Below are 21666 nucleotides of genomic sequence, written 5' to 3'. Positions count from 1 at the left end.
ATGGCGGTTAATGGAAATGTCAGTTTTAGAGGAGAAGGCCTCAATAACCTTGTATTAACGTGTTCTGGGGTTAGTATCTGTCACTGAAATTTCTATATTCTCTTTACACAGTCCGTGTATATTGAAAATCGGTATTTTGTCAAGGAATGTGCATATATAAGTGTACATCAAGCATTTAGTGGATCTCATGTTTACATGTTCCTGATCATGTTAACCAGAACCAGATGTACATGTATTACGCAGATATTCTACAGTGGCAGCTGTAGCCACAATTAAAGGGATTCCTTATCAAATGACTTGGTGACCATAGCATTTGAGATCAAATGAAACTTATCTTTTATCTGCAAGCTGTAAACAAAATAAAAATGTATACAAAAAGGGGGGTCCAATAAATTTCCCCAAGGGCTGATGTGGTTAATTTACTCCACAAAATGTTCTCTGAGTACAAACAAACCTGTGCATTTGGAAATGTGTTCAGGTATGGCAGAAAATATGTTCATGAAATTGAAATGTATTTAATGAAACAGAAAGTTATAAAACTTTCTTGGAAATTGATATTTGATTATATCATGTATATACACTGGATTAGGTCCAAAGACATATTTGAGAAGATGGCTCATGGCAAATATTTTCCTGAAAAGCTTTATTTATTTGTGTATTGGCATTTGTCTTGTTGTTTAATCTAAAACTATCAATTACTGCAGGTTGATATATTAACCCTTTTCTTAGAACTTTATCTTGTGGAGATTAAAAAATGGAGGTTAATGGAAATGTTAGTTTTAGAGGAGAAGGCTTCAATAATCTTGTATTGATGTGTTCTGGGGTTAGTATCTATCACTGAAATGTCTTTATTTTCTTAACACAGTCTGTGTACATATGGAAAATTTGTATGATGTCAAAGAATGTGCACATTTAACATGTTTAAGTGTACATCAAGCATTTAGTAGCTTATTTCATGTACACACTTAACCATAACTAGATGTATTAAGTAGATATTTTACAAAGGCAGCAGTAGCCACCATTAAGGGGATTCTTTATCAAATGACTTAGTGACCATAGCATTTGAGATCAGATGAAACTCTTCCATTTTCTCTGCAAGCTGTAGTTAGCTTGGGATTCCCAAATCAGGAGCCTGTAATTCAGTAGTTGTCATTGGTTGCTGTCTGCCTTTCTCCTTAACTTATATTTATTTTTTAGCATAAAACTGGCTATGGGTTTGATGGGTGGATCGAGGGTTAGCTGAAAGTGGGATGTAATTGTCCAAGTTAGTAAAAATATAGATATTTTGACAACTTTATTATGTTTATGCCTAAAAGGCATAACATCCTGTTTCTAATCAAAGTGGGGTGTTTATGTATGCTGTCTACACCGCTAACACCCCGAGTATACGTCTGGGTTTTACTGTTTTTAATTGTTCCAAATTTTTATGCCAGGGTCTTTTATATGGTACTAGATGGTAAGGGTCCCTTACAATTTCTGTTAACAACTTAGCTAGCTCTGTGAAATGCATCTATTGATAATATCAACAGGTAGGAAGTTCCAATCTTTTGTTTTTTGTATTTATTTGTGTGGGTTTAAGATATTCTGTTGGTTTTTCTACTAGATGTTGTATGTGTATGACTTTACAAAATAAACTTTATTTGATAGTGCTTTCATTGGCAATCATACCACATCTACATATTTTATATACAAGTGAAATCTTTCCAAAATTTAGATGTAAATGTTAATAAAATGAAAATATCAAATAGATACAGAAAGTCATAGTTATAATTTTTCATAATCTTTTACAAGGAGCTATTAAACCATAAGTTCCAAGTGGTGAAGTTGAAATCATCCCTTCGTAAATTTATGGACACCACCACAAGTTGGTTGACCGTTATGGAATATCCATTTCACAGATGATAACGGATATGTTCCAAATGTCGTAACTACAATACTATCCCCATTTCCCTGAATTTGACCTACCCAATTAGACTGATTACCGGGTTTGTACTAACATGAGCAACACAAAGGGGGCCACATGTGGAGCAGGATCTGCTAAACATCACCTGAGATCACACTTATATTTTGGTGATTTCGTGTTGCTGAGTCTTTAGTTTTCTATGTTGTGTTTTGTGTACTATTGTTTGTCTGTTGGTCTTTTTTCTTTTTTAGCCATGACATTGCCAGTTTATTTTCGACTTGTGAGTTTGAATGTCTCTGTGGTATCTTTCGCCTCTCTTTGGATAGTTGTCTCATTGACAATTATACCACATCTCCTTACTTTTATAATGAGACCTCCTCTTACCCCTGCAACCCCTCTTTTAACACACATTCATTGAACAAGTTTATAGAACAGATAGTTTGCCAGAACTTTCCATTTATACACTTAGGCAATGACTTTTGTTAAAAGGTGCCTATTAAGACAGCTCAGCAGTAGTTTGAATAAGTTCCCATCATTGTTCATTGTAAAAAATATTGGAGCATTAAGAACAAGTCTTTTGAACAATTTGAAAAACCCTTACTGGGAAATAAAAATATTTTGAACTATGTAAAGGAAAGAAGTTATAAAAATAAGAAGATGTGGTATGATTACCAATGAGACAACTCTCCACAAGAGACCAAATAACATAGAAATTAACAACTATAGGTCACCGTACGGCTTTCAACAATGAGCAAAACCCATACCGCATAGTCAGCTATTAAAGGCCCCGAAATAACAAATGTAAAACAATTCAAAAGGGTTTGTTTTCATTAACTGATGGCCACCTTCCTTTAACAATTACTTTTACAGTGTTTTTTTTTTAAGACATGTATTTAAATGCCAATCATTTTGTGTCATTTCTCCTATAAAACAGCACATTTTCATTTTTGTAGGATAAAAAAGTATACAGATTGATGAAAAAGAATACAATAGTTTCACATGAAGACCACAACAATCATTCTGATAAGGTGAGTAGTAGTCATTTTATTACACCAACAACATAGCAATATTATTCTGAAATGTTAGTGGTCCTTTTAATACAACAACAAACTGAATGTAGTTTTTTTATTTACACCACATCAAAACAATCAGGTTTAGCCTTTTAATGTCAACACATAGACTATCTTTGCTTTTAATAGGAAAAATGCCCCACAGGATCCATGTGTCATCATTGCAATTTTTGGGCAAAATCATTTGAGTCGAAAAGATTATCTTTAACAAACAAGATTGATAATGCCACATGGTTGGAGGATAAACCTCCATTAAGTTGGGGGTCAAAGGTCAAGGTCACAACTGCTTTTGATGAACTGAAATTTTTGTTTCTGGATGTTATCTTATGAACCATGTCTACCAAACTTGGATCGCTCATGCCCATATGGTGAGGAAGATCCCTATTGATTGTTGGGTCAATAAGTAAAAGGTCAAGTACACCACAGCTATTGATAGACTGCAATTTTGTTAATGGTTTTGATTAATAAAAATGATTATGGATGTTTTCTTTTAAACAAACTTGGTTTCGATAATGTCCTCTTTGGTGATGAAGACTCTGATAATTTTATTGCCAATAGGTCAATTGTCAAGGTCTGCAGTTTTCATGTTTTCTATATGAGCTTCTCTCTGACTTTCCATGACCCAAACAAGTCTTAAAAAATGGTGTCAGATGTCAGAGCAGTCTGGGTTTGAGTTTAATCCAGTATGTGTACTATGTACTACATCTTTATTTTTATAATGTATAACTGGTAATGGTTTACATACAGTTTAGTAAACTATCAATTTGGCATACTTAAGCTACTTTTAAATTAAAACAAGGAATTATTTGAATCTGGAATAATTTTGAATTCTGGAAAATTGATCAGAAATTTATGATGAAAACTAACCCAACTAAATAGGGTTAGCCATGCACGCATGGCTAAGGGGTGTTAGTTAGTTCATACTGAAATGATAGTGAAAGTAAAATTAACCTTAGCCATGCGTGCATGGCTAACCCCATTTAGTTGGGTTAGTTTTCATCATACATTTCTAATCAGTTTTCCAGAATTCAAAATTATTCCAGATTCAATTAATTCCTTGTTTTAAGTATTCTGTTACAAATTGTAGGGAACACAAAATACAAAATGGGTCTAATAATAAAGGTCCATCCATTAAACTTATAAGGTTTCATGGTCAGTCACATTACATTTAGCCTTAATATATGTATGACATTTTCTGACCTTTTTTGTAATCATGTGTAAGTGACCTAAAAGGTATTCAATCAAGCAAGTTTTAGAGGTATATTTTGTAATGTCATTTTGATCTGCATGGCTCGAAAGTAACATTTGTATGTTTATTCAGTACATGTACCAGTTAAAAATTTGGATAGACAAGTAAATGTGAAAGTACACTTGTCTAAAAGGACAAACTAACTGATTCTGACCCTGTTACACCAGTGAACACCAAATGATCCCAATATTTGAAAACTTAATTTTTAATTCCATGAAAACAGAAATCATTACTAAAAGATCTTTTTTTAATAAAGTTTGGCACATTTTTTAAAAGTAGTTTAAACAGCCTATTCCCTGCCAAGTAGGGAGTGAAATATTGTTTACCTGTACTGTAGGATAATAATTTTGTCAGGCACCATCAATCTATGCTAAACACAGACCAATGGTGAACTAACCATGACCAAAATCCATATTGCAGATGTATGAAGCAGCCATCTAATAGAAGAACAATAAGTCTTAAAGTGAAAAATGTGCATTGATCACTTATACTGAGATGTTGCAATCCAATAGTTACCAGTATATATGCTAATGGCTGCAAATGCGTTGTAAAACCTTTCTTTTCTTTTCTGTATTCTCAAAATCTGTTACAGTTCAAGTACTACTTATCGAGATGATAATAGTGGTAAAAGAATAATTAAGTGTTATCATAAAATAATACATATCATCATATACTAGGATTAGAAATAAGTGTCAGGAACAAATGCCAAATAAAGTAAATGAACACATATTTTCTTTGGATGTTAAACCTTGGACCTAAACAGGAAATGAAATGACTTTAACATAAGCTGAATAGACATGGACAATTACTTGCAAAACTGGAAAGATGAATTTTCTGGCCTTATAATTGCAACCCCCTCTGATGATGAAGGGATAAGCTGATCTATCCAAGCAAGGATGTCAGATCATCTAGACTAAAAGATGCTGAGTGGTCAAAGTAGTCGAACTACTGTATCACTAACCTGTCAACACTGAGGTTGTGAGGTCAAAACCCTGCATGTGGTAGTAAAGCTTGACTTTAATCTTAATTGACTAGGATTGTCAGTTTTCCTGCCGATAGTCAGTGGTTATCTCCAGGTACTCTGGCTTCCTCCACTTATAAAAACTGACTGCCATGTAATAGGACAATAGTGCTGAAAGTGGTGTTCAACACCTATCAATCAATCAAAATGTAATGAGTTTTATTACAATTCCACTTTTACAAGTAAGTTTTTGTCACTACTTGCCTGATTGAACAAGTGCAGAGGCCTGATCTACCTCATTGTATCTATCCAGATGGCCTGATCTACCTCAATTGTACCTATCCAGATGGCCTGATCTACCTCATTGTATCTATCCAGATGCCTGATCTACCTCATTGTATCTATCCAGAGGCCTGATCTACCTCATTGTATCTATCCAGAGGCCTGATCTACCTCATGGTATATATCCGGATGCCTGATCTACCTCATTGTACCTATCCAGAGGCCTGATCTATCTCATTGTGCCTATCCAGAGGCCTGATCTACCTCATTGTATATATCCGGATGCCTGATCTACCTCATTGTACCTATCCAGAGGCCTGATCTATCTCATTGTGCCTATCCAGAGGCCTGATCTACTTCATTGTACCTATCCAGAGGCCTGTTCTACCTCATTGTATCTATCCAGAGGCCTGATCTACCTCATTGTATATGTCCAGATGCCTGATCTACCTCATTGTATATATCCAGATGCCTGATCTACCTCATTGTACCTATCCAGAGGCCTGATCTACCTCATTGTACCTATCCAGAGGCCTCGATCTACCTCATTGTATCTATCCAGATGCCTGATCTACTTCATTGTACCTATCCAGAGGCTTGATCTACTTCATTGTACCTATCCAGAGGCTTGATCTACTTCATTGTACCTATCCAGAGAGAGGCCTGATCTACCTCATTGTATCTATCCAGATGCCTGATCTACCTCATTGTATCTATCCAGATGACCTGATCTACCTCATTGTATCTATCCAGATGGCCTGATCTACCTCATTGTACCTATCCAGAGGCCTGATCTTCCTCATTGTATCTATCCAGATGGCCTGATCTACCTCATTGCACCTATCCAGAGGCCTGATCTACCTCATTGTATCTATCAAGATGCCTGATCTACCTCATTGTATCTATCCAGATGGCCTGATCTACCTCATTGTATCTATCCAGATGGCCTGATCTACCTCATTGTACCTATCCAGAGGCCAGATCTACCTCATTGTATCTATCCAGATGCCTGATCTACCTCATTGTATCTATCCAGATGGCCTGATCTACCTCATTGTATCTATCCTGAGGCCTGATCTACCTCATTGTATCTATCCAGAGGCCTGATCTACCTCATTGTATCTATCCTGAGGCCTGATCTACCTCATTGTACCTATCCAGATGACGGATATCCGGTACAATGTACTACAGATAGCTATTTTATATCAGGAGCTTTATCACTACAGTAAACCAATTAAATTTTAATTCAGTTTGACAAAAATTAGATTTTTTTTCACTGATGAACATTTGATGTTACTTTGACCTTGATAAGTTTAAACCTTTCAAGTTCAGTTCTCAGTGATAAACAATCATAAAATTTTGTGCAAAAATGCATCTAGAGGTTTATCACAGTTTCCCATTCCAAATTCTGGTCTCCTTTGCCAAAATATCATAATTTAACTTCAATTTAATCATCATTCATTTAACAGATGTAAATTAATTGAAAGGTGTATCTAGAATCATAACAGCCTCCCACCAACAATATGTGTCTTAGGCTTAGGGTATACTGTAAAGAGTTAAAATTCTGCTATTGCAATGACCAAACCCTGTTTTCAACATTTTATTTTTGTGTTTTTCTTGTCTTTGATTATAATTTTCCTCTAACATGTCTAAGATCAAATTTACGCAAAGTGATATTTTCACAACTTACATGACTTAATATTAATCATGAAATTAATGAAAAATAAACCCCTCATGAAACTTTCCCATTTTACAGTAGAAACTTAGTTAAATGGACTTCCAACCAGCAGTAAGGGTATCTGTTTGGCTGATGATTTGGTACACAGCAGCTATATCTGGTTGTATAAGGATTACGTCTGATGACGTGTTGGTAGAGTGACATGCTGTATGCACATAACTCTTGCAAAAACTCTTTTGAGTCAGTAGGTGACTTATTGCAAGGCAAAATGTGGGCCTACTTAATATACCCCTCTTTTCCAGTGGTAGTGGTTTGGCTTACTTACTATACCGCTCTTTTCCAGTGGTAGTGGAATTCCTTATCACAATAATGATTTGTTGTTAGATTTGTCCTCATCCTGAATATGCATGACATATTTATGGTAAATCAAAGGAGACATTAAAAGGTACAAAATGTAAAATATTTCCAAAAATGAAATATAGATTTTTTGCAGGTTTTGGTTTTATAAGGTACTGAAGGTAGATATTTATTCTATTATAGGAAAGGACAGAGAAGATCAAACAGATATTGGAGAACCAAGTAGAATATGTAGAACATGTGATCAGACCACAGATTCTAAAACAGTTTATAGCTGTCCATGTATGTAAATATCATTTATAGGCTTCTTACATATTCTCTTTAAATCAGTGGGCCAAGTGAGAAAACTTGTTACTTTGGTTGCAAAATTCTTAATGAACGTTGTTTCTTCAAAGCAGCATGCCTTTAATTTGAACCGATATGACCTTATCAGACTACTTACAATAGTCTTATGAATATATCTGGATTTTCTAATATGAAATCAACTTATATATAACATATAGTGTAGCATTCTTCTTTTTTCATTGGTTATTACGATCATGTGATTCAAAGGGTTTTTAAGTATATGGACTCTATATATGTTTTCAACGTTGTTTTCAATTTAGACTTGTTTATATTTTTTCGTTTGGGCTTGTATTATATTTGCCTTCGGGTTTATATGATCCGTTCATCCTATTTTGACTCTATCAAAATTCAAGAGTCTATCCTAAATTGAGGTAAATTATATGGCCTTCCAAATACCGTTTCGATTCCTAACATCACTGAAGAGACATTAATTGTCGAAATCCGGATATGGTGTACAAATTTTTGCACCTCATGTTTACGGTATACCATCTTTTCCGCAAGTTTATTGTTTTCTGTTTGGTAATAAATTAATAATAAGATCTATTTTGTTACATCTTGTGATCTGTTTATTTGGCAATCGCCAATGGCAGTCAGCAGGGTTTAAGAACATCAGTTGTTCGACCTGCTAGTCAAATGCGTTTTGTTAAAATATACTTTTTCACTCATTTGGTCTATTGGAAAATATTGTTTGTGCTGTATTTAGACCCCTCTACCAAGAAATTTGTTTTGCATGCACACGTATAAAAATTGCGGTTTTTATCCAACGCAATCATAGGTTTGAACGTTGTTTTCAATTTAGACTTATTTATATATATATTGACGATCAATAATTAAAATCTTGCAAAATACAATGTATTGTCTCTATTTATATTATATATTGACGGTCAATATTAAAAATCTTGCAAAATACAATGTAAATTACACAGAAAGAACATTGAAGTCGATTTCCATAATACACTGTTTACATATGTAATATATAAATTAAGGACTTTCACTCAGTCAATATGTTATATATGAACCTGTTAGATTATATCGACACTCGAACTTCATCTTCGGTCAATATAATCTGAACCTGTTCATATATAACGTATTGACCTCGTCAAAAGTCCATAATTGATAAGTATTGAATCCTATTATAATTTTTTTTTTTAGAAAATTGTGACCCTACCTGAGGGTTTTGCAGAAACTATAGAATCAGTCATAGCAGATGGGAGACCAGGTATGTGGACCATTTTGTTTGGGGAATTATGGGATAATGTCATTTTTAAAAAGTATCATTTGAAGGTCTCTTCTTGTTTATTAAAGAAAGAAGATATTCACAAGAATTCATGTTACATAACTATTATAACAATACTTCCCAAATATATTTACTGCTGAAGATTCTAAAACCAGAAACATCTGTTCTGATAGAGATAAGATGAATTAGTGCATGTATAGTTTAGTTTAAGTGTACAGTAAATATGCAGCATACTTAGATTGATAACGCTACTGATCTTAATGATAAATTAGCACTTTATGCAGCTCTATTAAATATGTTTGAAATAGAAATGATTATATCAATTTGGAGAGAAACATAAAATCAATATAAAAGCCAACATTTATATTTTCAAGTTTATCATTTTAAACCTTTGTTTTTCAAAGAAAGAGAATACATATGATATTGCATTGTATACTTACCAGTGTTTAGGTCTCAGAGTTTAAACAGTAACCATAACTGCCATAAGACCATAGACCCTGCCACCAAATGTGCAGTCATGTTACCAGATCTATGTTTTGTTACTGATGTAGAAAGTAACCAGTGCTCGTCTGATGACTGTCCTGACAGACCTACCATCAGTGTAGAAATCAAAGTTAGTACCAGGCATTTCTAGAGAGGACAACAGATTTTTTACATAATCAAACTCCCAGTTAACCTATCTTTATTTATGAAATCTAGCCTAGTACCTTCCCTGTCTAAAGAGAACAACTGTTTTCTGTGATAACTATATTCTGAAGAGATTAACATTAGTATATTGATGTCGAAACAGATGTCTTATAATATGAAATAAAATAAGGAGATGTGAAATGAGAGCCAATGAGACTTTCCACCAGAGACCAAATAACATAGATGTTATATGGAACTATAGGTCACCATAGGACCTTCAACAATGAGCAAAGCCCACACTGCATAGCTAGCAAAGTCCAAATGGGTAAAATAATTCATACGAGAACATCAATGGCCTGAATAATGCATATAAAACAATAGTTTGATAAATCAAAATCATAGGATTTAGCTTGAATATGAAGACTATGTGCTGAACTTAAAATTTGAATAGCTAATACATGTAAACTATAATCTATTTATATATATTCTGATATTTCAGCCAAAGAAAGGTTTCATGCCAGAGAAGGGCAGCCTTCCTGAAGAAAGTGCAATAAAATACAGTGTATGTAAATTCTGTATACATCAAAGGCTGAAGGTAAGTCCTTCCTGAAGAAAGTGCAATAAAATACAGCGTATGTAAATTCTGTATACATCAAAGGCTGAAGGTTAGTTTTATATCATTTATTGCATTTCTGAAAATTCTATATAGGGCCAGTTGCTGCTTAACTTTAGGGAATTAGACACCTATTCATCATATCCTTTCAGTATTCTTGTTGATTTCCCCAAATGCAATTAAAGTACCTAATAACAGTACTAAAAACGATAGTTCAGCAATAATTAACAGTTATGAACAATTATGGTACTTTTCTCTTTACATTTCAGTGTATTTTCTGTCTTTGAGAAATACATGTCAAGTTATGCATTTTCTGTTCTGTGACTGCTTTTCATAAATAAACCAGGATGTTCCCTTCAAACAACAGATAAAACTATCTGTATAAGACATGTGTATAAATCATGTAGAAGTACATGTATTTGGTTGTTTAACCACATAGGTTGTTGAATAGATAGAACATCAATTATGTATTGTTCGAGAAAACAAGGAAGAAATGTAGAAACATTCAAATTTCTTTTCAATATATTCTGAAAGATGTCAGAAAAAGAGTCATAAGTGTTGATGTGATTAGTTATGGTTTTAATTCCTGTTCCAATATAAGATCATTGTTTTTATTTTCACAAACAATATTGTTGTTTCAATTAATTTGCTGTGACAGGATTGAAAGAGTGAAAAAATATTCCATGATTAATATGCTTCAGTTGAGAGAAATAACACTGGATGCAGGTTGTTGTTAACATATTATTAGATTAGTTTATTCATTATTTGCAGTCAACATTTCATTAATAGTTGTTCCTCTATGTATCTAGAAATGCAGTTTAAATTTTATACTGGCAATTGGTGATTCATTTCCTTAAAAATGGGTTTATTTTGAATAGGTACTAGAACAGTCTATGATTGTTTCTTCTAATACAATTGAAAGGATTTTTTATAATTAATACAATTTCCTGGTTTCATTGTTTATAACTATAATTTACTGTCAATGCAATTCTATATATATCTTCTCATTAATTACCATTATTAATTTGTCACATGGTCATTGATCTTCCAAGCATAAAAATTTCCTCAGGGATAATGTCAGTTTCTCACTATATTTGACAAAGAAGTGACCCCAGGTCATCTGAGGTAATTTGACCTTTGCTGATAATGATCTAACACTTGAACAATATTACTGATAATTTGGACTAATAGCAAATCTTTGATTATGTCATTTATCTGTAAGATCAAAGGTCTTTTCTGACTCAAAAGAAGTTAATTTCTGTATTCATAATATATCAATTGGATCTAATGTTATTTAAATTTGATAAAGGAAGTATTAAAATACTTTTATATCAATAAAATTTAAACATTAATTAAAGAATATTTATTTTGTGGTTTTTGATTCCACCTTTTTCTAAACATTTGAAAAATTGTGAAATGAAATACAACCAAGTTATTTCATAATTCATAGAATTTGTTAAACCGACATGTATTTGTTAAACCAACATGTATTTGTTGAACTGACATGTAATTGTTAGTTTATTTTTCAATTCAAATGGTATTATTAAGAGAATTCAATGTTGTGTATTTATAATAATAAACATAAAAACCTGCGACTCTTTTTACAAAAAATATTAGGATTAAAATTGATCGTAAGCTATACTGAAAAGTGTATGACTTACAAGTATTTTTACTCTTAAGATTTTTAGTGAAAAGAGCACATTTTATTAAAAAGTTGACCACAAGGATTGACTGGGGTATAGAAATATGGTAATTCCTTCTTCTGACCAGCAGTAAAACCCTTGCCAAAGCTGGCCATCCAGATGTATACATTTGCAGGCAAGTCCTGTCAGAATGGGGAAGATAAATCCAATGCCACTTGTATAGAGAGTTTAAGATTAGCCTTTAAGGATGTAAGGGTGTACTAGTTAAATTAGTATGATTTAAAATAAAACCTCTTTTACCTGGAGTAACCTTGTTGAAAAGGTGTTTTGATTCATCAGTTTCCAAAAAATTCAAAATTTCTGTGTTTTCAAACTGCTCAAGTTAGAATTAAAATTTATAATGTTTTCTTTTTTGAAATATTTTTCTAGATTATATCATGTCTGTTAAATACTTTGTGGGAGTGTTATCTATTCACATGAAATAAATTCTTGGTATTGCTGTTTCTTCACTTAGATGATTTGATATAGAAAATAATGTCCTAATGCTTCAAAGACTCATTAATTTCTCTGACAATAATATGAATCAATATCGACTAATTGAATGACTCCTGGAAATACTATGACTCAATTTTAAATGTTCTTTACTGAATTGTAATGAACTTTTTTACACATTGATGGATATTTTTATGGAAATATTATAATGTGGACTTATTTCTTGAAAATTGATTGAATATTAATTGTCTGAATGTTGACAGTATATTTCCTTTTGTAATTATTGTCATAAAACAAGACATTTATCAATCAAAGTGTTTTTAAAATTTTATGATTTTCATGATGTAATGCTGACATGTTCATTTTACAAATTACAAATTTTTTACTCATCATCAATAAATCATTCCATAGTTTACTGTGAACTTTCAAGGATTGCTGTACTTTCAGATTGTATCAAATTTTACATTTAAATTTTTTTCAGCATCTTTAATGCAAAGTGCAGTTTGATTGATTGATGTCTCCTTAATGTCTTAAGTTCAGTTTAAAGCAAGCATGGCTTCAATTGAAGCATTTGTATATGAAGTGTATAAGCACTCACAAATGAACAAACAACCAAGTTTGAAATGGAAACATTAAATATCACTGCCTATCATTAACATCTGATTGAAGCTCATTCATTGGTGTAAAAGAAAAGAACAATGGGCTTATGAATACAAAGGAGCTTTATGTATAAAGGTTATGTTGATTGGCAGAAAAAAAATATATTTGGTGTTATGATTGAAATTCTTTTTATGTTTGTTTTCCGACTGAATAAGAGGATTTAAGGCACGTTGTATTCACCGTGTCAGCGACAGTGTTACATCATAGATCAATAGAAACCTTCAATCCTGCGTGTTGTACAGATTGAAGAAATCTGATCAAGTAAAGCTGATTCCAAGGATTTAGTCAGAGATACAATGATTTGACAGTAAATGTGTGGGTTTAGTGCTGCTGTTTGTGATATATATTAGTAGACATTGAAATATTTAGAAATCAATAATACGTTTTCTTAATGATGACAGTAATTGTTTATTAAAAACAGAAGTTTATGACATGTTTTCTGTATAGATTTAACCCAATAACAGAAATTCAACACAATGATTGGGTTGAATTAATTTAGATTTTTTGGTTAAATGTTGTTTAATCTCAGTTTCCATCCAGTAAAACAATTTAATAATATTTGATTTGATTAATTGAGAAAATGAGAGATCCAGGGAGTCAACCATCTATCCTGTCAAGTAACTGACTCACATTCTCACATATCAAAAACTCACCTTGGCAAGTAACTGTCTCACTCTATCATATACCAATAACTCAAAAGACACTACAAACCTTGGCAAGTAACTGACTCACTCTCTCATATACCACTAACTCAAGAGACACTACTAACTTTGGCCAGTAACTGACTCACTCTCTCACATACCAATAACTAAAGAGACACCACCAACCTTTGTAAGTAACTGACTCACTCTCTCACCAGCCAATAACTCCAGAGACACTACCAACCTTGACAAGTAACTGACTCACTCTCTCATATACCAATATCTCAAGAGACACTACCAACATTTGCCAGTAACTGACTCTCTATCTCTCTCTCTCTCTCTCTTACCAATAACTCAAGAGACACCACCTACCTCGGCTAGTAACTGAATTGCTCTCCCACATACCAATAACTATAGAGACACCACCAACCTTGGCAAATAACATAATCACATTCTCACATACCAATAACTCAAGAGACACCACCTACCTTGGCAAGTAACTGGGTCAGTCTCTCTCATTCAAATAACACAAGAGACCCCACCTACCTGAGCAAGTAACTGACTCACTCTCTCACCAGCCAATAACTCAAGACACACTACAAACCTTGACAAGTAACTGACTCGCTGTCTCCCATACAATAACTCAAGAGACACCACCAACCTTGACAAGTAACTGACTCACTCTCACCAGTCAATAACTCAAGAGACACCAACAACCTTGGCAAATAACTGACTTACTCTTTCATACAATACCTCAATAGACACCACTAACCTTGACAAGTAACTGACTCACTCTCTCACCAGCCAATACCTCAATAGACACCACTAACCTTGACAAGTAACTGACTCACTCTCTCACCAGCTAATACCTCAATAGACACCACTAACCTTGACAAGTAACTGACTCACTCTCACCAGTCAATAACTCAAGAGACACCCACAACCTTGGCAAATAACTGACTTACTCTTTCATACAATACCTCAATAGACACCACTAACCTTGACAAGTAACTGACTCACTCTCTTACCAGCCAATACCTCAATAGACACCAATAACCTTGACAAGTAACTGACTCACTCTCTCACCAGCTAATACCTCAATAGACACCACTAGCCTTGACAAGTAACTGACTCAGTCTCACCAGCCAATAATTCAATATACACCACTAACCTTGAAAAATAACTGACTCACTCTCTCACCAGCCAATACCTCAATAGACACCACTAACCTTGACAAGTAACTGACTCACTCTCTCACCAGCTAATACCTCAATAGACACCACTAACCTTGACAAGTAACTGACTCACTCTCTCACCAGCCAATACCTCAATAGACACCACTAACCTTGACAAGTAACTGACTCACTCTCTCACCAGCCAATACCTCAATAGACACCACTAACCTTGACAAGTAACTGACTCACTCTCTCACCAGCTAATACCTCAATAGACACCACTAGCCTTGACAAGTAACTGACTCAGTCTCACCAGCCAATAATTCAATATACACCACTAACCTTGACAAATAACTGACTCACTCTCTCACCAGCCAATACCTCAATAGACACCACTAACCTTGACAAGTAACTGACTCACTCTTTCACCAGCTAATACCTCAATAGACACCACTAACCTTGACAAATAACTGACTCACTCTCTCACCAGCCAATACCTCAATAGACACCACTAACCTTGACAAGTAACTGACTCACTCTCTCACCAGCCAATACCTCAATAGACACCACTAACCTTGACAAGTAACTGACTCACTCTCTCACCAGCCAATAATTCAATAGACACCACTAACCTTGACAAGTAACTGACTCACTCTCTCACCAGCCAATAATTCAATAGACACCACTAACCTTGACAAGTAACTGACTCACTCTCTCACCATCTCATACCTCAATAGACACCACTAACCTTGACAAGTAACTGACTCACTCTCTCACCAGCCAATAATTCAATAGACACCACTAACCTTGACAATTTTTTCTCATTTTAGTAAAACCTGACTATTTACTGCAGTGGTAATAGGCAGAAGAATGTTATAGGTGGTTGTTGACTTAGTAACTTAACCACCTAGTTGCTGATTTTGAACTTACATATTTCTGAGTATAGGTACTATCTACAATAAATCTTCCAATAAGAAGATATTTTACATTGAAACATCTTGTTTAAAGCCTAAAAAGTTGCCCATTTTTCTGTCGAAAAAGCCTTTTAAATATTTGTAGCACATATAACACTAAAAAAATCAATACATTGTTATTACTTCTTACTGTAATAACCAAAATATATTTCTTGAGTTAGTACTTGGTGTACCCTTATTTTGCATGCAGTGTATGTTTTATTTTATTTTTTGTCCAGAATTTAGTTAAAGAGTGTTCATCATGGGGAAATGTATTATTTCTGTACTTTGTCCTGATTAAATTTGGATATCTATACAAAAAAAATATTTAGTTACACTAGATTGTGGATAATGCAATCTTTAGTAAGAGAACTTTCTAGTTCTATATCAGCATTTTGTAAATATATTGATTGTGTAATTCTGGGGATAGTCTCAAAAGTTAAATCAATCAATAAAAACACATGGTGCTCTATCTGTGTATATTCAATTTTAAATAGTTTATTGATAATGTTTAATATTATCTCAGATAACTTAATCATGAAAAAAGCTGAAGAAAAAAAGAATTTAAAGTTTCTTTAAGTTGTATTTGGTATTTCTGCTGTAATGTATAATCTGAAAAAAAATTGCACCTGTCTGATGATAAACCTTCTATATATGACTGTACTAACTAAGTCAGTAGCCTGTAATTTAGTGGTTATAGTTGGTTGATGTCTGTCATGTTTAACTTTCAGTTATTGTTTTTTGTCATAAATCTGGCGATTCACAGGTTTTCTTGGTTAGATTTTTTCACATTTTGTCATTCCTTGGCCTTATATAGTACAAATTGTATGGCTTTTGCTTATCGTTAAAGGCCGTAGGTGACCTATAGTTGTTGAAATCCACGTCTTTTGGACTATAGTGGATAGTTCTCTCATTGGCATTCATAACACATCTCCTTGTTTTTATATAGCTATTTATAAAAAGCCATCGTGTACTCGTAAAGATGAACAAGTTCATTTAAAATTTTTGTTGAAAATATTAAATATAAATTTTATGTGAATCTTTTGCAATCAAATTTTAAATCATATTGAAAATAATTTAAACATTTTACTATAAAAGCTACAATTAACACCTAGTAGCTTCCATTAGATGTGGTAGGAATTTTTATGTAGGAATTGATATCACGGAGAGAACAAAAAGCACAAACATCATTTGAAAATTAAAGAAATATTACACATCTCATAGCAGGGTTCATTTATATTTTTCGGGGGTAACCAATTTTGTTGATAGAGGGAAAATGTTTTTTCATTGTTACTTGATTTTGTGTCTTGACAAAATCTCAATACAAATAGATAGAAGTATTTTGTTGAAAACTGAAATTTGTGATACACTTATACCCATGAAATTTATGAAAATTAGTACACAACTAATAATGATGAATCCACACTGTATAAGAGATATTTTCAGTTTTGAGAAGGTCCCTTATTTTTTTCTGTTCATAACAAGGCTACAAATATTGAATAAACATCAAAGTATAATCCAGATTTAAAGTTACTCATGTACAAGATTGTATTGCCTTTAATTGTGAAATCTTCCACTAAGTTTGTTAGCCCAGAACATTCTGTTAGTATTATAAGTTGTGATGAAATGCACAACACCTGTCAGTTTCTACCTGATTAACTCAATTTAATTATGTGTATTCACCTGTAATTAAAGTTTGGCATGCAAACAAAACAGTTATCCATGCCATTTGTTAATTAAACTGAAATTAGAAACTGTAATCTCATTACTGGTTAATTAGGTAGAGAATTTATTGTTCTGTATTCATTGTGGAGTTGATTCCTTAGGTGAAATATAGTTTTACTGGAGTCAAGACTGAAAGACTTTGCTTAATATCAAAAATGCTATTTATATTTTGCTAAAAAAAAAAACAATTGAAATGACTGATATATATTCTTTGAAAACTGTATCATTATATATATTGACCAAATGAATGATAACCTTCTGAGACTTTACACATTGTTACTTGGTAGTTATATTCTTGAGTACATTTTCATTGGACTACATGATTTTAGTCACATCAGTTTATTGTTGTCGAGTTGATCCCTTTACTAGGTGCAACATATTTTATTGGAGTCTGGACTGAAGGACCTAAGTTTTTTTTGCTTTTCAAAACAAATAAATACTATGTCAGGAGCCTACTCAGAGAATGTTTTATGTGATATTTCAATTTAGTTTTTTTTATAATAAATTGTTGATAGCAGGCGTTGATAGTTTCTGTTTTATTGACAACTTATATTGACTTAAGGAAGTACACCACTAATTCATGGCCCCATTGCTTTCTATGTTAAATTCCTCAATTTCAAGCAGACATAGCTCTTTTGTTTTAAGTTCAAATAAAGTGACAATCATTGCATGTCAAAGCAACACTTTATGGTGTCTTGTACTGAAAAAATCAACATACCTTTAATGGCATATAAGAAAGAACTGGTTCCCGGACCTTCGGATGTACCAAAACAGGTACTTCAGATCTGACAAACAGGCAAAATGTACCCTGTTTTTAAAATTTGGTGCAGTTTTTTTAATATTAAAAATTATAAGTCAAAAAGTGTTCTACTATGATCACTAGTCATTCAGCTTTCATTTGATACCAAAAATACCTAAATATTCTATATATTTTGAAAGTTACACTCATGCCTAGGAACTATTTTGGGTTAAATATGTTCTACTTTCTGGTATGTGCTTTCTGGCCAGGCACCGAATTAGTGATGTTACACCTTAAAGTCAAGCTTGTTACATTGTATAGACACCTTTCTAGTGATGACTGTTATTTATTGACAACTTATATTGACTGTCGAGCTTGTTACACTGTATAGACACCTTTCTAGTGATGACTGTTATTTATTGACAACTTATATTGACTTAAAGTCGAGCTTGTTACACTGTATAGACACCTTTCTAGTGATGACTGTTTGTTGCCCTCTAGAAGTCTTTTGGTTATTTTTGTCTTTGGGTTGCTGCCTCATTGACATAAATCCCAAATCTCCTTTTTGTCCCTTGTGCAAGGTGTTGCCTCTTAGAAACATTAATTATATGGAAAATTGTATCATTATCGCTCTCATGTGTACAATTCTCACCAGATTTTTATTAAACTTATATTGTAGGTTTATATCAGCGATGTCTCGGTCGAGTTCCAAAATCAGAGTCGATCAACAAGTTTTAAAAGAGTTATGGCCCTTAGAAATATTAATAATATGGAAAATTGCATTGTTAGAGCTCTAATGTGTACAATTCTTGCCAGATTTTTATAAAACTTATATTGTAGGTTTATATTAGCAAGTCTTGGACAAGTTTGAAAATCAGTGCCAATCAATTATTTTTAAAAGAGTTATGCCCTTAGAAATATTAATTATATGTGAATTTGCATTGTTAGTGCTCTGACATGTACAATTTTTGCCAGATTTTTATCAAATCCATTTCAAAGGTAAATATCAGCAATGTCACGTACAATTTCGAAAATAATTGCCAATCAAATATTTTTAAAGAGTTATGCCCTTGGAAATATTATATAAATCAGAAATTGCCTTCAAGTCTCCAACTTTCTAAATGTTTTAAAAAGTTTAAAAAAACAAAAACAAAATTTTTGTTTAGTTATTGACCTTGGACAGATAAAATATGTGCAACGCGAGGGACATTGGAACTATGTTCTTTTATAATCATATTTATCTTCATGATTAAATTTTAACAGTATTTCATATAAACCTGACTCAATAAGGCCATAACTACCATTTATAGTTTGTAGACACTAGTCAGATTAAAACTACTGGTCATCTTTTTAGTCCCCTACCGACGAAGTCGAAGGGGACTTTAGGTTTGCACTCCATCCGTCTGTCTGTCCATCTGTCAGTCCAGCAAATCAGTTTTCCACACTTTTTTTCTTCATGCTTGAAGATATTGATTTGATATTTGGTGTATTGTTTTATCATGTCAAGTAACAGATCAAGTTCGAATTTTGTTCAGGTCTGATGATTTTGTGCACAGTTATGGTCCTTGGACTTAAAAATTCACTCAAATAATCAGTTTTCCACACTTTTTTCGTCATGCTTGAAGATATTGATTTGATAATTGGTATATAGTTTTATCATGACAAGTTACAGATCAATTTCAAATTTTGTTCAGGTCTGATGATTTTGTGCAGAGTTATGGTCCTTGGACTTAGAGAATTCTCTTAAATAATCAGTTTTCAATACTTTTTTCGTCATGCTTGAAGATATTGACTTGATATTTGTTATATAGTTTACACCATGACAAGTTATAGATCAAGTAAGCATTTTGTTCCAATACAATGAATTTTTAACCGGTAGGGGACTATGTATTGCCATGCAATACTCTCAGAATGCTTGTTATATTGTGCTTACACAATAGGCTTCATCTTTTAATTTGATCAGCATGATTTTTTTAGGCCATTGCTTAAGTAAACACCTCTGTTCCTGGTTAGTCAAGGGTTGGCGCGCCTGTGTAAATATGTTTAATTTGTATGTGCCTGTCCCAAGTCAGGAGTCTGTAAATCAGTGGTTGTCATTTGTTGCTATATATCATATTTGTTTTTAGTTTATTGTTTTGTACGTAAATCAGGCCTTTAGTTTAAATTGTTTTATATCAGTTATTTCGGGCCTTTTTATAACTTGCTATGTAGTATGGGTTATGCAAATGTTGAAGGTCATACAGTGACCTTTAGTTGTAAACTTCTACATCATTCGGTCTCTGGTGGATACCTGTCTCATTGGCAATCTTACGACATCTTATTCTTAAACAAGTTATCACTTATTACAGTCAAATTCAACAATGGTGTTGCCTTATAGAAATGTTAATTTTATGGATGGTTTTTTTGGTCTAAACGTCTTTCATCGTCACTCTTGACACTGCACAATAAGGTCAAAGGTTGATGTTTATTCTGCATTGTTCTATTCCAAACATGCTAAATAATTGTCTCCTGTCTAAAGTCATGTACAAAACATTTTGATTTAATGACAGCTAATTAGCATGTAATATATATAGAGTTGATTTGAAATCATGAGTGAAATGTGTAATACCTCATGTTTTTTAAATGTTACGGACTTTGAGGAGGTAAATGTATTTAGCACTTAAATGTGCTAATTTACTTTTCTTTAATAACAAAAATGATTGTAAAAGATGTAGGAAGGTGATGATACCTCTCCTGTATTGTGAGAATTATTACATTAGACATCAGAACTTGTGTGGGTTGTCACAGGGGACCTATGTGGTTCATTTGTCTCAGGGGTTTGCAGAAATATTGTATAATACATTTGAACTTGGGTTGATGTCTCAGGGGTGTGCATATTATGTTATACATTAGAAACTGTGTGGTTGATTTGTCTCAGGGGTTTGCAGAAATATTGTATAAACATTAGAAATTGTGTATTTTGTGTCAGGAATTTACTACATATTGTGCTATACATTAGAACTTGTGTATTTTGTATAAGGAATTTGCATATTTTGCTATACATTAGAACTTGTGTATTTTGTATAAGGAATTTGCATATTTTGCTATACATTAGAACTTCTGTATTTTGTATAAGGAATTTGCATATTTTGCTATACATTAGAACCTTTGTGATTGATTTGTCACAGGGGTTTGCTAAAATGTATCATATTTTTACCCAAGAGTCCAAGAACACTTATTTCTATCCCCTTATCTGATATTTGTTGTTAAAATTAGTGGTAGTTGTAGAAAGTGTAGGATTAGACATACAATTCCTTGGCATTTTTCCAAGGTCTAA

At 33.0% G+C, this 21666-nt stretch overlaps 1 protein-coding gene across 1 annotated transcript in view; it reads left to right on the top strand.

Annotated features, from left to right (window-relative positions):
• LOC127727205 (inositol-pentakisphosphate 2-kinase-like) overlaps positions 1–21666 on the top strand; it is a 54904-nt gene continuing 33238 nt past the window's right edge. Inside the window, exons 1-6 of the mRNA XM_052234667.1 lie at positions 1–69; positions 2857–2931; positions 7684–7782; positions 8998–9064; positions 9526–9695; positions 10209–10304. Coding sequence (XP_052090627.1) covers positions 1–69; positions 2857–2931; positions 7684–7782; positions 8998–9064; positions 9526–9695; positions 10209–10304 — 576 coding nt within the window. The remainder of the gene's footprint in view (positions 70–2856; positions 2932–7683; positions 7783–8997; positions 9065–9525; positions 9696–10208; positions 10305–21666) is intronic.

Source organism: Mytilus californianus, unplaced genomic scaffold, assembly GCF_021869535.1.
Source record: "Mytilus californianus isolate M0D057914Y unplaced genomic scaffold, xbMytCali1.0.p SCAF_19, whole genome shotgun sequence".
NCBI lineage: Eukaryota > Metazoa > Mollusca > Bivalvia > Mytilida > Mytilidae > Mytilus > Mytilus californianus.
Note: the sequence above shows the minus strand (reverse complement) of the source record. Positions and strands in the feature narration are given on the sequence as shown.